Genomic DNA, 18,081 nt, shown 5'->3' on the forward strand with positions numbered 1-18,081 from the left:
GAGGACTCGTGGAGACATAGCCTCCTTGAGTGCACCATGGCAAGATGTGTGTGGTCTCTTGTAGATCACGATCTGCTGGATCATGTGATTGCCACAACTGAGCCGTCGGCGAGAGCCTGGATGTTCTTCATGATGGAAACCTTGGATCGTGAAACACTCACTAGATTGACAGTAACCTTGTGGGCAATCTGGTTTGCTCGGAGACAGCTTATTCATGAAGGAATACATCAAAGTCCACATGAGACACACAGGTTTGTGCTGAATTATCTAGCTGACCTAGCCCAGCTAGAGCCGGTGCAAGAGACACAAAGAAATACAAGTCATCGGCATGCTAGGCAGGCTCCAAGATGGGTCCCACCCCCAGAGGGTTTTGTGAAGATCTATGTAGACGCTGGAGTTTCGGAGGGAGCAAACACTGGAACAACGGCAGCTTTATGTCGTGATCGGGATGGAACTTATTTGGGTTCCTCCATGTTGGTAATTGAGGGGCTGACGGATCCAACTACACTAGAGGCAATAGCATGTAGAGAGGGCATGGCTTTGGCTTTGGACCTGGGAACGAATCATATACAGATTGCTTCAGACTGTAAGCAGGTAGTAAATCATATCCATCAGAGAGCTGGGGCGATCATGGCGTTATCATCAAAGAGATCTTACAAACCTCCAACTTATTCACGACTTGTAATTTTTTCCTTTAAACCTCGGGAGTCGAACTATGAGGCTCATAGACTTGCTAGATTTGGTATTTCACTTCCTGCTGGAAGGCATTTGTGGTTGGGTATCCAGCATGACCCAATTGTAATACCTATAAACATTCTAGATGATCAATAAAGGCTTGGCCAGTTTTTCTCAAAAAAAATCTAGTTATATTATTTTTCGCAATTTTTTTACCTAGTTATATTAATATTAATATTAAGAAAGAAAAGAAAGAGAAGATCACTGTCCGCCAATCTGCCAAGCCTCTCAGCCCGCTATATGTCACTCTACGGCCCACTAATTGCCATCCTCCTCAACTGCCGCCCAACATCCCTACCGAAAGCCGCTCAACCCACCGAAAGACCCGTCAAAAAAAAAAAAGCCGCTCAACCCTAAGATCGGGGCGCTCGTGAGGAGGTGACCTTCCCTCCCGACGACGGATACAGCGGCGGCTAGCGGATTCGCACGCGCGTTCCTCTTCCTATTCAAGTTGTGGAGGTATTATTTTCTCATAGGCGTCTCCTCCGCTCGTTTGTACTAGCGTGGTCTGGAGATCTATCCCGGCTTGGATTAAGCTGTTTTGTTCGACGCGAAACCCTAACTGATTGTATTGCTTGGAAATGTTTGTGGTGGCCTTCTATTAAGCTGTAAGCAATCCAATCCAAGCACTTTATCGCAGTTTTTTTTCTGTGTGTTGGAGTACGAGTATAACAGTTTAATTTCCTAAAAAATGTTATGGATTCCACTGAACTCCATACGCGTTAGATCTGCAACTACTACTATCTGATTTATACGTTATAGTGTTGTTTGCGATAAATGTTTACTCCCTGCATCGCTATTTACATGCCGGGCTCTTTTTTTGTGATTTAACTTTGGCCAATAGTATATGCGTTATGTGTCATAAAAACTATATCATTGAAATCTTTTTATGATTGCGAATTTGTTGATATTGTTTTTTTAATGTAAGGGCTAAGTGGTGAAACCCAGCTCACGAACACACACAGAGAGAGATGAACACGAGGATTTTGCGCAGCGCACAACTTATGCTACTTTTCGTTTTTCCCTTCCTTATTTGTAGCTGCTTACAGGCTAACTGAAAACCACAAAATCAGGACATGACTAAGCCTACTGATCGTGCCATCCCACGATCGCTGAGCCACTCCCTCGAGGATGCCGTGCCTCATGCGTTATCTCCACGCCATCCCACGGATACACGATCACCAGCCTACAAACTAACTGGATCAGCTCGACGACTATCTCAACTAGCTGACCGATTATTCTGCTGAAGCAAAACTAATCCTAAACAGTTAACTGACAGAGAACTAGCCGTTGTCGACAACAGCCTGAAATGCTACAGTTAACTGACGAAACTGTCGTCAGGCTTAAGCTTCAACATTTAACACATAACCCATGTTTAGTTGGTCAAATTGATGGTCAAATCTGAATTTTCAAATGCGTGCACACCACCTAAATTAGAACGGTGGAAGTGCACGATAGTTTGAACTACATTAGGTCAATATACTGTCCATGAGAGAACGGAGTGTGTAATGGATTCGTCAACGATATACCCTATTAGTTCTGATTAGTTGGTATTTGGATTTGGATGACTGGGTTTTGTTCCATCTATTCAAGGTTTGAAAGATGCCAAGAGACAAGCGCAGGCCGAGAGGCTTGAATGAAGTACAATATGCCACCAAGAGAGTACTTAGGTCAAGTGAGTCACTGCCTCCAAATTTTGCATGCCACTTCCTCCTTTTACCTTCTTGCATGCATGTATTTGCATAACTATGTTGAAGAACTCGCCATTCTGTTGTTGTATCATTATATTTCTAATTAACCAATACCTTTCTGTTCAGGTAGTATCTCCAAAGTGGAATCTGTCAATTCTACGGAAACTGGTGAATGTGCCGGTAGTAAACCCACCAAAGACACTTGCTTTATATGCACATTATTTATCAGATCTTTAGGATTATGATTCATAAATCAACTGAATTGGTTGAAATTATGATATTCCTGTAGGAGATACAGTGCAACGCACAACTGGAAGTTCCATTGCATTGTCAGATGGTAAAACTAAGATCAGTGATAATTTGGCGGCTGTCAATGCTAGTAAAACTGATGAACGTCACTTGAGTGAAGATCTCATTTCACAAGCTGCTGCTTCAAACTTCAAACCAACTGTTGTATCTCTTGCTTCATTCGAAGGTGATTATACTGTTATATATATGCACATTAGCTACCAGATTTACTTCTATAAGATTATGATTTATACATCAACCGCAGTGGCTGATATTATGAGATTTCTGTAGGAGATACCATGCTGGTTGAATGCACAGGTGTATGCATCGAATGCCCAGATCCTAATAGTGCAAGGTTTCTGACTTCATTAAGCTTGTGTACATCATCAGATGGTAGAAGGATGGCCAGTGATAATTTCAGGGTTGGCGCTGCGAACTTTTCTCTACTCCTCTCCCTTATATTATATGCGCTAATTGTTCAGTATAATCACTGTTTTATCACTGCAGATTGAAGTAAGCTTCCCAAATGGAGTTCTTGATGGGCAGTTAGTGTATTATGATTCATATTATGGTATTGCTGTTGTCAGCACCCAGCATGTGCCTGTCTGTGAAGGAGATCACAGGCTAGTGCTTAATCATGATGAAGCACTTAAGTCTAGCAGTGAGGTAGTAGCGTTATGGTGCTCTTCCAGTTCAGAAAAATTAATGGCCAAAAGTGGGCAATTGATTGGCCCTCTAGATGGTACAGTCCACAAGCTTATGTTCAGCACATGTAAAATCACTACGGTGAGCTCTTATGTTCTATCTGGTTTTACTACGCTGTCCTAATAAATAACCTTATCATGGTATGAATTGCTTAATCTAGTATTGTAAGCACTAAACTATATTCTGCAAGACATTAAAACTGCATTTTTGTCTTTCTTGATTGTCATTTCGAATCTGTCTTAGGCTGGGATTGGAGGCCCCCTCATTGATATAGATGGGAATTTTGTTGGCATGAACTATTATAGTCAAATGGGGGACTGCTCCCAAAAAGTGATTACTCCCTGCCTTCCAAGGAATTTAATTCTAAAATGCATGGAGCATTCTGGGATACTCAGGTATGTATATCTAGGCTTGCACTATCTTCAAGATACAGTTTTCTGTTTGGCCCATGCTTGTCCAGTTGTCCTCCTATTTTTCCCTGTCTTACATTCCCAATTTGAATTGTAAGGCATCCAATTTGCATGCCAAGCAGCTTTCAAGATTTCATAGTATATCCCACTATGCTGGCCCATTGCCTATCTTGTATTTTTGTATATTTTGGCTTCTGTAAACGTTTCTCCTTGTAGCTTAATAGGTTGTGGCATTACCTGGATACTTACACCCACATCAACTGCCCTGTTAGTATCTGTTGTACATGCCCTGAACTAGATTGTTTTTTGGGTTCCATGCTGGCGCTAATATATTTTCGTAAATGAGTAGTACTGCTAGTTTCTTATTCAAACCAGAATATGGACAAACTTATATTTCAGACGTCCCTAGAGATTTTGTTCCTCATTTTCAGTTTTTTTTGTGAGATATCTCATATGTGTAACCATTTGGCTCTACTTCCTCGTTGTATCTTGCCCTCATTTCCTGTATGGTCTCCGGTATCTAGTTTCTGAATTAACCACAGTAGTTTTTACTACATTGCACTGCAGGCTTGAAACCAAGCAAGAGGGCGATGGTACAATAGGAAGTAGCACGGGCACGAGGGAGATATGTAAATCTTCTACACATGGTAACTTCTATCAGGAGGGTGAGCAAAACACACTGACTAATTAGAACTATTGCATTGTGCACTATCAGCAATTCATCCTTATCATATTGTTCTAATGTCTCGAATCAATAATTATTTGTAGGTTTCTTCACGATGAACCCAGGTTAGTTTTCTGGTTACTTGTTATTAGCATACTACTATTATACGTTGTGTGCTCTAAAATGGGTAACTACTGCCATGCGTACGTATAGCACGGGTAAGGGATTGGGGAATAACAGATAGATGAACTCTCATTGCTTGATTGATTATGGATACATATGATCTCTTAGTAATATAATCCAAAGGATACAGATCTGATCTCTATCTCCAATCATACCTCTTTCATGTCTAACATTTCTTCTTCTCTTTAAATATTATTATATTTTTATTTTGATATTCCATAATTCTATATCCGTGCACATAACAACTATGATGGACCCCTTGACCAGTAGCTCATCCTGCTGCAGCCAATGTGCCCCCACATGGATGAAATGTAGCTCTTCAGACTCTTTCGCTACAGGTGAGGATGAGGACACGCCAAAGATGGAGAGCCTACACGTGGCCCCGCAGACAACCGGATTGATCTAATTGGGGTCAGATGATTGGATTGCTTTAGTTGTGTCCTAACCTGGACGATTGCCGGATGCTGCAACCCACTAGGATGGCCCAAGTAGAAACCCAAATGGTGGTGGCTCACGTGCAAGCCCATGCTTTGCTGAAGCTACGAGAGAAAGTCCACGTGGCATGGTTGTGGGTTCAGTCCCATCATTTACAGTGTTAAGTTTGGGGAAATGATTGGAGCGGGAGCTCCACAATGCAGCTCAGCTGATCCCAATGCTGCTAGAGGTCATGCCTCAGATGCCGACAACACTATTCCCTGCTGCACCCAACCTCATTAAACCCACCTCCGCGTCAACCAATTGTATTTGTGCCTTAGCTGCAGCTATCTGTGGAGAAAATTCCTTAAATGACACTGTTTTAAATGTTGTTTCCCTATTTGACACCGAAAAACTTTTTCTTCCCTATCCGACACTGTGTCTAAAATTTATGCCTTTTATGACACTTTTATCCATTTGGAGCCTTAACGATGTTAAATGACACCTGAAAAGACCTATTTACCCCTTATGTGATATGTGATTAAAATTGTTATGTGGTAGTTTAGCTTCATTATACGACTCTGTCTGGATGTAGTTTTGCTTCAGTACTTCCATATAAAGACGTCGGCGGCGCATAATAAATTGCACGCGAGGACATGATGCGGACATGTTAGAGGGCACAGATCTCATGCAGCTCGCGGCGTGGCGCGCAGCGAGCGGCATGGGGCCAGCAAAATTGTAGCAGGCAAGGTGCGTGGTTCAGCTGTGCGGAGGCATACGGCGGCTGAGGGCAGCGCGTTTGGCAACGGCAGGGCGCACGGGTTAGCAGGGTGGCCGGTGTACATCAATACTAGTACATGGCACAGTACATACTCGATCGATAGTATACACAAGTCAGTACGATAAATATTGTAGTCAGTGCTTGTACTTTTTTGTGTGAAAAAACCAGTTCCTGTACACGATCGATAGTAGTATACAACAAGTCAGTAAGTTAATAGAGTTGAGATTGAACGAAAGAAAATAAACAGGACCGACAAGATCATGTGCCCATCACCCACCTCGTGTGTTCGTGTTGTGGCCATCAGCCAGCCAGCGGGAGATCGGCTGCTTAGCTAGCTTCGTCTAGTACGTATAGCTTGGAAAATACTCTGAGCTAGCCTCGTACGTGTGCCGGCGACTTGTGTAATTGTGTGCTTGCCTCTAGGCCAATCAAGGCCAACTCTCAGGGTGCAGAATAAGTTATTTTGCACCCAGGGTTTTCTATATTCAGAATTTACATTTGGTATACAAATATTTACGCTTGTATTGACTCATGACACACAGATGGGCATGGAGTGCAGTATATGAGTCATAGAAACATAAAACAGAAAAAATATGCCTGTATGTATATTTTATATTTGTAATTTCACTACACAACAATTTTTTCTTACGTTCTTCTTGACTAACATCGTAAGTTAAAAATTTACATGACGTGCAAATCGGGGAGGGGGGGGGGGGCATCAGGGAGCCGAAAGCACATGTATTTAGCTAATTGGAATTATTTTTTGAGTAGTCACCATATTTGAAGGCTTCCTAGTGTTCATTATCTGCTGACTCTTCAGCAGATATGCTACGAGTTTAGTTCTTGATAGCAATTTATCATCTTAGTACTGGGATGCTCACTAATTGCTTTTTGTTGCGTCAGACCATGAAAAATATGTAAAAGAAACCGCAAAATCCTATGGTTACCCCTTGCCAGATCTGTTACAAGGTCAGTTATTGCTGTGAATTCTGCTGAGTACGCCCTCATATTTCACATTTTAGAAGTTAATTCAAGCACTTTATGCTTGTTTTGAACAGCAAACATGTATATGGTCAATACTTTTGAAGAGAATTTTGTCAAAGATACATGGACTAAACTCGGAAAAGACGTTGCCTCAAAAATGTCTGAAAGTGTTGTCCCACTTGCTTCTTTCAATGGTGATTGTACTGTCATACACTGATTCCATTTCCATGATTTTATTTGATCAATAATTAATAATTGATATTGTGCTTGGTGTAGGAAATGCAAGGTTTTTTGCTTGCACAGGTGTATTTATAGGCATAATAACTTGCAGGTTGTTCCTGCTATTCACTAGTTTTTCTTTGTTCATGTAATATAATGCTTAACTATGATCTTATAATGCAGATTGAAGTACGCCTTCTAAATAAACGTCGAGCCAGAGGAAAATTGACATATTGTAACTTTGATTACAATATTGCTCTTGTTAACATTGACGAGACGATCCCGCCGCGTACAATAGAACTCCAGCAGCCTCCTGTTACCACTGGTACTCCTGTAAGGGCTGTAGGGTGTCTCTTTGACAAACGCAGATTAATGGCCACAAATGGGAAGGTGACTGAAAAATCTGGCACATCGGATTGCGATGAAGATCGGATATCCACTTGTAACATCACTAAGGTATTATGTGTCAGACTTGCAATTTCAGATATCCAGCTGGAAAATCACTAATACGAGTATCTTCACCTTGTCAAACTACATATCTAAGTTATTACAAATATCTTTTTCTTTTCCTATGTAACCCTTGCCTGTTGTCACCCTTTTGGTAGGCTGGGATTGGGGGCCCTCTTATTGACACTTGTGGGAATTTTGTTGGTATGAACTTCTATGGCGAGAAAAGAACTCCTTTTTTACCAGCGAGTGTACTTTCGAAGGTCTTGGGGGAGTTTATTGGACAATGGTGCGCTTTCTATACCTTCATATCTTTTGTATATTGCGTGCAATTTCTTTTGATGGCATATCTTTCCTAGTAAAGTTTTAGTTCATTATAGTTTGGAGGCTTTCTGCTTGCACTCGCTCGAATCAGAACATTTTCTGGGCCTCATCTTGTTCCAATATAGAGTATGTGCATGCGCTCTATATGAAAGCATATATGCACTGTAGTTAGCCAGAGGCCAACCTATGGAGCTATACTTAGTGGCACCATGCTTCAGGCCGTGAGCAACAAATCTTGCTGATGTTAGAAGCCCCTCACCAGCTTGCGTTTTCCTGTACCGCTCTTCGCACTTTTCTTGTGCTTAGTTGACATACTAAGATATTTGTAATTTTAGACACCGTCAAGCTCCCATATATCATAGGGTAAGCTAATTCAGTTACTTTATGTTGAAACATCTTTTAATGTACTTGTAGGCCTGAGGATGCCTTGCCTATTATTGGCAATGCTGATGAAAAAAGGTGTGTTTACATGACTTAACACTATTTTCTGTGTTACATAAATTTATCCATAAATAGGCCTCTTTTGAACAATTATACTCAGTGACAGGTGGAAAGTGCCCGAGCCATCGTGGATGAGTTCACCTGTGGAGTCACTTGTCGAGATAGTTTGCCGGCAGCCAACCTACTGAACTTGGCACGGCTGGATTATAAGTGCTTGGTGCTGATGATGTGGGGTAGCTTCACTTGTACTGCTGTTTTGTACGGTACACTTAACCAAATTTATTTGTCATGGTAAAAGATTATATTTGTACTCCACGGTTTAACTCATTCAAGTAGAATGCTAATGGGTCGCAATAGAAGTTGGTAAATGCTATGTTGACATTATGGTGAAAACTAGTGGAAGCCATATTTTAATGTTTTCAAAGATTAAGGGCATCTACTGTTGGACAGGGCAAATTTGACTCAGATGTTTGTGGACGTGCTAGGTCAGTGTCCGGCCGTGTCTGTTTTGACTCCTTATTTGTTGTTTCAGGCAGCCATGTCCCTCATTTTTTCCCTATACATCTGGTCACATCCATGTGATTAGTGAAGAATATCATGTGCATGTGATTGGTGAAGCAGAGAAAAGAATTAATAAAGAATGAAAAAAGATGCTCCTTGGAGGGCCAAATCCTATGTGTTGGACATGTCCGGGCACCACTTATACTCTCTCATATACACTATTTATACTCATCTCATATACTCCATTTATACTCATCTCATATATGAGATCAATACGAGTAGTGCTGGACAATATAGATATTTAAGGAGGCTTTGAGGGGTTCGATTAGGTCAACTTTTTTCTTTCTCTCCCCGGTCATTTTGATGAGTTCGGTTGTAGATGCTCTAAAAATAAAAGCATGATAGGTGGGGTATATTCCAGAAATGGGCATCCGGTGTTGCTTTGCAACTATTTACGTAATTTATGCGGGCAACCAACATAAGAGCATCTGCCTTATCTTAGGGCACAAAATGTTGTTGCAGTAAAATTTAGGGCATTAAGAAGTGACTTTTAGATCACTCAAAAATTGGTCTTCAAAATGTTTTAGAGGATTTGGAGCACTCGGGTTCTCCACCCTCCCTTTATGAGTATTAAGTTCAAAACAAACCAGAAAAAAGACAGCTTTTAATTCTCAGTAAAAAGACAAAAAAGTCCTATGTATAAAAGAAAATTATTTGGATGGATCGTAGGTTGAACTGTATTTTCTTCATCACAGATACATTTTCAGATATTTTTCCACAAAACTTCACACGGGATTAGTTCGGGCACCCAGGTTTGATATCCCAAATTATAATTTTTTTAATTTGCATGGTACTTTTTGAAATTAATATTCACATAGGAGAGTGGAGCACCTCCTGTGTATTTTTTCACTCAAACATGCTAAAACATCCAAACAAGTTTCTTTTTTGAAAAAAAACATCCAAACAAGTTGATCACATTGCATACTTCATCACTACAAACTTCCAAACATTAACATACAAACTTTCAAACAATTTTATATATACAAACATTCGAACTTAAATAGACAACATAGACCCTCTCAGTCAATGTCGGAATCCTCATTGTGGGCTCCACCTTCATCACCCGTGAAGCCCTTGCCTCGTCCTTCGACTTGTGCTCATTGTCCCTCTTCCAGAACCACTCAGCCTCCCCCTGCATGAGGTGTGGATTTCCATGGTGAACCTCGCCATCGCTGCTTGCATCGCTCTCCCGGGTGTCCCTCTTCTCGAGGACGATGTCAGTCTCCATCTTCGCCAGGTGGGACACAACAGTCACCGACAGCTTGATGAACTTCGCATTCCCATGCATCTCGACCTTCGAGAAGTTGAGCTCGTGGTGCGGTTGGCTGAGCCTCCACATAGCGATGTCATAGGCGCATGCGGCGATCTCCGCCGTCTCGAAGGTGCCTAGCCAATACCTTGGCTGTCACACTGAAACTCGACTTGAGAGCGGCCAGATTCCCGTGGCCGAACATCACGGTAGCTAGACTTACTGTTCATGCATTTAGGCGGCATCCGATGGTGTGGCGCGACAATGGTTGCTGATTAGACAATGGGGGTGGTGGCTATGCAGGTGATTAGAAGAGGGGACGACGGATCCGGACGGCTGGCTAGTGTGATGGTGGCGGTAGTGCCCCGATTCGGTGGGACGACGAGGATGTGGGAGGGGAAACACATGCAGAAGACTATAGAAATGTTTCCGATGGAGGCACTTGGGTCGTGCATGATTCCATTTTGTGTTTGCATTTGCGGCAGCGGCACACGTGCCGCAAAGACGTAGCTGATGTTGCCCTTTTTTTGGGATGTATGTAGGGAAACATAGCAGTAAACAAAATATTTCCGTACTATGAACACGCCAAGGACCACTATGAAGATGCATACAAGGTTTCATATGATCATTACCAACTCATAGCGCAACGGAAGGAGAGTCGGCGAAGATCCCTGCAGCTAGGATTTTATAACCTCCCGGCCGCGAGGATTATCTCCCTCGGATAGTACTCCGGACAGCCCTCGACCAGTCCCTCAGATAGAACCACGAACTAAGATCGAACCTGTGATCTCTCTACCGGGTTGCGCACATCCGGTGTCACCTATCCGGAAGGGCTTCGCCGTCCAGAACTAATTTCTTCCGGAGACTGGGCAACCTTTCGGCAACACGAAACTATTTCATGAAGGGAGAGAGAGAAGGGTAGATCTTTGCATGCCTTGTTATGAGATCTCAAGTATGAGAACTTTTGTAAAATGGAGATCCCTCTGCACCTCTAAATATTTTTAGTGGGAGCAAGGGCTGGAGGCTTGGGAAAAAAATCCCCAAAAGGGGGGAAGATACTTTCCACCAAAAGCCACCAGGAGGGGGGGGGGGAGAAAGCTCCATGGAGGAGCTCCTCCCTTGGCCGGCCGCATGTGTGGGTGAAAGGGCAACTAATTCTCGAGTGCTATTGGTAATTCATAACAACACATACATCATTGAATTAATGCCTACTCAAAGAAAGTTCAGTTTAGGTATGGCAATGGGAGGAGAATGTGGACCCCTCAAAATAAAAAAGGACGAACATTGGCAAAGCTTCAAGACTCTACATTTTTTGTTAAGTGATCCAAGATCACATTGAGTCCATAGGAAAGACAATACTATTAAAAGGGGATGAGGTTTTGATCATGGACTAATTGCTCAAGTGCTTAGAGATATTGCTCCAAAACCCTTAGCCACACCCTCACATTCATTTATGTCAAAAATCCTAAAGTTTATCTCGGTCCCACCGAAACACATCTAGTTGGACCCACTGAGAAGCACTTGACGTAGCCACTACCTAAACCCTAGCAAGTCGGTCCCACCAAGATGATCCTTCGGTCCCACCCAAGAGCACCTGCCAACCTTCTGTTCCCTATCGATTTCATTTCAAAAATTCCGAGTGGTTTCGATCGGTCTCACCGAAGTGTGGAGAGTGATTAGGTCATGACCCATCGGTATCACCGAGCTGTTCCATCCAGTCTCACCGAAAATCCTAAAGTTTAGATCTTTTGTACTAGTCGCTCTCACCGAGTGATCTCACCCGGTCGCACCAAGTAATGCATAAAGGTGTGTAACGGTTAGATTTTTGGTGCTGCCTATATATACCCCACCCATTCCACCAACTCCGAGAGAGCAACCAGGACGAAACTACTACTTTCCATATTCATTTTTTTTGAGAGGGAACCACCTACACTTGTGTTGAAATCAAGGGGATTCCACTCCAACCTTTGATCCTTGATTTCTAGCCTCCCCAAGTTGCTTTCCACTTCAATCCTTCTCCTACCACATAGCCAAATTTGTGAGAGAGTGATTGAGTGTTGAGGAGACTATCTCTCACCCAGTCGACCTATGCTCAACTCAAGTGCTTGGATCGACCTAACCTTGCAAGGACTACACGCCAAACACAGTGCGCACAGCCCAGGTCGCGTGATGCCAGAGTTCACGCGGTGATCGCGTGTGGCCAAGCGCGCTAGCATGCGTTCGACGCGCTCTGGATGCCGCCGACGCCTCTGTTGCGTCCGTGCTCGCTTTCCTGCTCGCCGCAGCATGCCGCACCACGCCACCATCCTCGTCTCAACGCCATTAACTCCTCCCTACCGCTTGACGATGCCGTAGCGAGCACGGGCACGACGCGGCCAAGCGCACAGTGCGCCCGTGCCCCTGTGCTCGTCGCCACCCGAGCCCTGTGCTCGTCTCCGCCCTCCCACAGTGTCCGCATGAGCCATGGCCTCTTCTCCCCCTCTCACTGACGCTCTTCATCACCATGTGCCGTCTCCAGAGAACTCCGGCGGAGCTCGAGACCCCCTCCCCTATGCCTATAAATAGAGCCCTCCCTCGCCTCTACGAGCTCCTCACCGCACTCACCCAACCCCCACAACCTCGTAGGAAGCCGCAGCCCGGCCAGGCAGGCCTGTGGCCACCGTTCCCAACCTGAGCTCGCCAGCAATCCCCTCCTGCCGCCCTCACCCCTCCAGAGCCTCTTGAGCTCGTCCGACTACTCCGGCGTGTCCCTGGTGGTCCACTGGAGCTAGCCGACCCTGCTGAAGCCCCTGGAGTCGCCTAACCTCGCCGTCTTCTTCATCTCTGGCAAACCCCGTCCGCCGCGGCCGCTGGAGACGCTGTTTCCGAGCATCTCCGACCACCTCTCGCCGCGTTTCGGGTACGTGTAGACTCGCCATAGTCTTGCACATCCACCCCTCCCTCTTAGATCGACAGCCGACCTCTCCTCACCGGAGAAACGCGATGACTCGCCGCCCCCTCCTCTGTTTTCCCCTCCCTCTCTCTAAACCTGGCGGGCGAGGCCCGCTGTCAGCCACTCAGCCGCCCTCGAAGTGGTATAAGTGGAGGCACCCCGCGGGTTTACGCCTTCGACGTCACCCCCCTGGTTTTTCTTTTTATTTAAATTTAGCTCATTTTGACTAGAAACTTTGACCAACTCTAACTCCTAAACCATGAATCCAAATGAGTTGATTCTTTTTGCATTATGTTTGTGTTAACATGTTCTAGCAGCACACCAAATTTGAGATTTTTCTCTGCTGTCTAGAATCTCTAGTGAATTTCAGAAGGGTTCTTGATATTTTCTTTTGCTGTTCTTATTTATTTTCAGAAGGAGAAGCTTGCCTAGAGGAGAACCAGGAGGAGTGTGACCCTCCTCTGTGCTAAGGCAAGCCACACAAATATTTGCATGGTGTCATTTCAATAACTATGATTTTTCCAACTTGAATATGATTTATTTCATGCATTTAATCATTTAATAAATATTGCTTATGCTAGTTCATTTGTTATTCTTGAATTGCTTAGCTTGCTGTAGTGATTGAGTGCATGGACTAGTATGATGCAGTAGAGTTAATTTGGTAGCATGACTATGGGTTGGTTATGACTAGTATTATTTTCATATATGAGTTATTATTTTCACTATGTTAATGTCATAACTAAAAATGATTGGGTTGAGAACCAGTGAGTTAAAACCAGTGTCTCAAAAGTGATTAGTAGTGCAAGCAGAGTGATTCTATGATGTTGATCCATTCATTTCAGTGATATGTGGATATAGTGCATGCACTACTGCAGGATGCTGCTAACGCGACACTACGATCAAAGGCCCTTCGAAGAAACTGTGTGTGATGCAATAATCCAAATGGTGGTGTAAAAAAACTGTCTAAAAAGGTGCAAAATGTTTGCGATGACGGATGCATCAAACACGGTTCAGATTTTAGTTGCGTGTGCGATGCAAAGCATACAGTTCAGTTCAATTAACTGTTTGCGATGAGGGGATACAAAAGAAACGAGCATCCAGATGAAGGTGTGTGCGATATACAACATATGGTTCACTCGGATGAACTGTTTGTGATTAGGCAACACAAAAGAAATGGTCAGCTAGATCAAGGTGTGTGCGATATACGGCATGCGGTTCACTCGACCTTGTCGTCAGTGTGTGACCTTTGTGGCAACCTTTCGCTCCCCACTAGCCTCTTTGTGTATCGTGGAAACTGTCCACCGCCTCTTCGCCTTTCCCTCTCGATTTGGAACTATTGTCGCATGCTCTTCCTCCCTCCATTTGCCTTCACCCTTCCTCCTGCCATTGTTCGATCGTCTTCTCCATGGAGGGAACATGCCGGAAATGACCCCGTTATTCTTGCTCCGATCTGAAAGATGACATGGTGGAGGAACTCATTGATCGGTGCGACATCATCACCTCAGCTAGCATGGCAGGTTCGTTCAAGTCCATTCTCGACTCAACAAATAACATCATTGCAAAGAACCCAAGGGTTTAGGAACGGTTTAATCTCCCCTATATTCTTTGCCATGACGTTGGTCGCCGGCATGGGGACGACGAAAGCCTCGCCTTGTGCAAGTTGATGCCGCTTGATAATGATATGTGTGATGTTAAGATGCCATCGCTGTTGGAAATATGCCCTAGAGGCAATAATAAACGGATTATTATTATATTTCCTTGTTCATGATAATTGTCTTTTATTCATGCTATAATTGTGTTATTCGGAAATCGTAATACATGTGTGAATACATAGACACCAACATGTCCCTAGTAAGCCTCTAGTTGACTAGCTCATTGATCAACAGATAGTCATGGTTTCCTGACTATGGACATTGGATGTCATTGATAATGAGATCACATCATTAGGAGAATGATGTGATGGACAAGACCCAATCCTAAACATAGCACAAGATCGTATAGTTCATTTGCTAGAGTTTTTCCAATGTCAAGTATCTTTTCCTTAGACCATGAGATCGTGTAACTCCCGGATACCGTAGGAGTGCTTTGGGTGTACCAAACGTCACAACGTAACTGGGTGACTATAAAGGTATACTACGGGTATCTCCGAAAGTGTCTGTTGGGTTGACACGGATCAAGACTGGGATTTGTCACTCCGTATGACGGAGAGGTATCTCTGGGCCCACTCGGTAATGCATCATCATAATGAGCTCAAAGTGACCAAGTGTCTGGTCACGGGATCATGCATTACGGTACGAGTAAAGTGACTTGCCGGTAACGAGATTGAACGAGGTATTGGGATACCGACGATCGAATCTCGAGCAAGTAACATACCGATTGACAAAGGGGATTGTATACGGGATTGCCTGAATCCTCGACATCATGGTTCATTCGATGAGATCATCGAGGAGCATGTGGGATCCAACATGGGTATCGAGATCCCGCTGTTGGTTATTGACCGGAGAACCGTCTCGGTCATGTGTACATGTCTCCCGAACCCGTAGGGTCTACACACTTAAGGTTCGGTGACGCTAGGGTTGTAGAGATATGAATATACAGTAACCTAAAAGTTGTTCGGAGTCTCAGATGAGATCCCGGACGTCACGAGGAGTTCCGGAATGGTCCGGAGGTGAAGAATTATATATAGGAAGTGTAGTTTCGGCCATCGGGAGAGTTTCGGGGTCACCAGTATTGTACCGGGACCACCGGATGGGTCCCGGGGGTCCACCGGGTGGGACCACCCATCCCGGAGGGCCCCGTGGGCTGAAGTGGGGAGGGGAACCATCCCATAGTGGGCTGGTGTGCCCCCTTGGCCCACCCCCTGTGCCTAGGGTTGGAAACCCTAGGGTGGGGGGGGGGGGGCGCCCCACTTGCCTTGGGGGCCACTCCACCCTTGGCCGCCGCCCCCCAGGAGATCCCATCTCCTAGGGCCGGCGCCCCCCCTTGTGGAGCCTATATAAAGGGGGGGGGAGGGGCAGCCGCACCCTTGACTCTTGGCGCCTCCCTCTCCCCTGCTACACCTCTCCCTCTCGCAGAAGAATGGCGAAGCCCTGCTGCGGTGACTGCTGCATCCACCACCACGCCGTCGTGCTGCTGGATCTTCATCAACCTCTCCTTCCCCCTTGCTAGATCAAGAAGGAGGAGACGTCACGCTGACCGTACGTGTGTTGAACACGGAGGTGCCGTCCGTTCGGCGCTAGGATCTCCGGTGATTTGGATCACGTCGAGTACGACTTCCTCATCCCCGTTCTTTGAACGCTTCCGCGCGTGATCTACAAAGGTATGTAGATGCAATCCGATCACTCGTTGCTAGATGAACTCATAGATGGATCTTGGTGAAACCGTAGGAAATTTTTTGTTTTCTGCAACGTTCCCCAACAGTGGCATCATGAGCTAGGTCTATGTGTAGTTCTTTTTGCACGAGTAGAACATAATTTGTTGTGGGCGTAGATGTTGTCAACCTTCTTGCCGCTACTAGTCTTATTTTGGTTCAGCAGTATTGTGGGATGAAGCGGCCCGGACCAACCTTACACGTACGCTTATGTGAGACCGGTTCCACCGACTGACATGCACTAGTTGCATAAGGTGGTTGGCGGGTGTCTGTCTCTCCCACTTTAGTTGGAGCGGATTCGATGAAAAGGGTCCTTATGAAGGGCAAATATAAGTTGACAAATCACGTTGTGGCTTTCATGTAGGTAAGAAAACATTCTTGCTAGAACCCTATTGCAGCCACGTAAAACTTGCAACAACAATTAGAGGACGTCTAACTTGTTTTTGCAGCAAGTGTTTTGTGATGTGATATGGCCAAAGTTGTGATGAATGATGAATGATATATATGTGATGTATGAGATGTTCATGCTATTGTAATAGGAATCACGACTTGCATGTCGATGAGTATGACAACCGACAGGAGCCATAGGAGTTGTCTTTATTTTTTGTATGACCCGCGTGTCATTGAGAAACGCCATGTAAATTACTTTACTTTATTGCTAAACGTGTTAGCCATAGTAGTAGAAGTAATAGTTGGCGAGCAACTTCATGGAGACACGATGATGGAGATCATGATGATGGAGATCATGGTGTCATGCCGGTGACAAGATGATCATGGAGCCCCAAGATGGAGATCAAAGGAGCTATGTGATATTGGCCATATCATGTCACTATTATTATTTGATTGCATGTGATGTTTATCATGTTTTTGCATCTTGTTTACTTAGAACGACGGTAGTAAATAAGATGATCCCTCATAATAATTTCAAGAAAGTGTTCCCCCTAACTGTGCACCGTTGCGACAGTTTGTTGTTTCGAAGCACCACGTGATGATCGGGTGTGATAGATTCCAACGTTCACATACAACGGGTGTAAGACAGATTTACACATGCAAACACTTAGGTTGACTTTACGAGCCTAGCATGTACAGACATGGCCTCGGAACACAGAAGACCGAAAGGTCGAGCATGAGTCGTATAGAAGATACGATCAACATGAAGATGTTCACCGATGTTGACTAGTCCGTCTCACGTGATGATCGGACACGGCCTAGTTAACTCAGATCATGTTATACTTAGATGACTGGAGGGATGTCTATCTGAGTGGGAGTTCATTAAATAGATGAACTTAATTATTATGAACTTAGTCTAAAATCTTTACAATATGTCTTGTAGATCAAATGGCCCACGTTGTCCTCAACTTCAACGCGTTCCTAGAAAAAACCAAGATGAAAGACGATGGCAGCAACTATACAGACTGGGTCCGGAACCTGAGGATCATCCTCATAGCTGCCAAGAAAGATTATGTCCTAGAAGCACCGCTAGGTGACGCACCCGTCCCACAGAACCAAGATGTTATGAATGCTTGGCAGACACGTGCTAATGATTACTCCCTCGTTTAGTGCGGCATGCTTTACAGCTTAGAACCGGGGCTCCAAAAGCGTTTTGAGAGACACGGGGCATATGAGATGTTCGAAGAGCTGAAAATGGTTTTTCAAGCTCATGCCCGGGTCAAGAGATATGAA

General features: G+C 44.4%; 1 protein-coding gene across 6 annotated transcripts; it reads left to right on the top strand.

Moving 5' to 3' along the window:
• Positions 1 to 1,008: 1,008 nt before the first annotated feature.
• Positions 1,009 to 8,795, top strand: LOC123052194 (uncharacterized). 6 transcript variants are annotated; one of them, XM_044475317.1, is made up of 16 exons: positions 1,009 to 1,194; positions 2,329 to 2,410; positions 2,553 to 2,606; positions 2,716 to 2,901; positions 3,006 to 3,136; positions 3,222 to 3,500; positions 3,663 to 3,814; positions 4,397 to 4,494; positions 4,598 to 4,618; positions 6,775 to 6,840; positions 6,930 to 7,049; positions 7,132 to 7,186; positions 7,258 to 7,530; positions 7,680 to 7,810; positions 8,260 to 8,304; positions 8,393 to 8,795. In XM_044475317.1, the coding sequence occupies exons 2-13, from the start codon at positions 2,338 to 2,340 to the stop codon at positions 7,274 to 7,276; spliced, it is 1,254 nt and encodes a 417-aa protein (XP_044331252.1). In that variant the 5' UTR covers positions 1,009 to 1,194; positions 2,329 to 2,337; the 3' UTR covers positions 7,277 to 7,530; positions 7,680 to 7,810; positions 8,260 to 8,304; positions 8,393 to 8,795. The 6 variants fall into 6 exon arrangements, with proteins under 6 accessions (XP_044331252.1, XP_044331258.1, XP_044331240.1 ...); XM_044475323.1 differs by having other exon boundaries at positions 1,020 to 1,343; XM_044475305.1 differs by having other exon boundaries at positions 1,020 to 2,410; positions 8,387 to 8,795.
• Positions 8,796 to 18,081: the final 9,286 nt, after the last annotated feature.

The sequence above is a fragment of the Triticum aestivum genome, chromosome 1A (genome assembly GCF_018294505.1).
Source record: "Triticum aestivum cultivar Chinese Spring chromosome 1A, IWGSC CS RefSeq v2.1, whole genome shotgun sequence".
NCBI classification, from domain to species: domain Eukaryota; kingdom Viridiplantae; phylum Streptophyta; class Magnoliopsida; order Poales; family Poaceae; genus Triticum; species Triticum aestivum.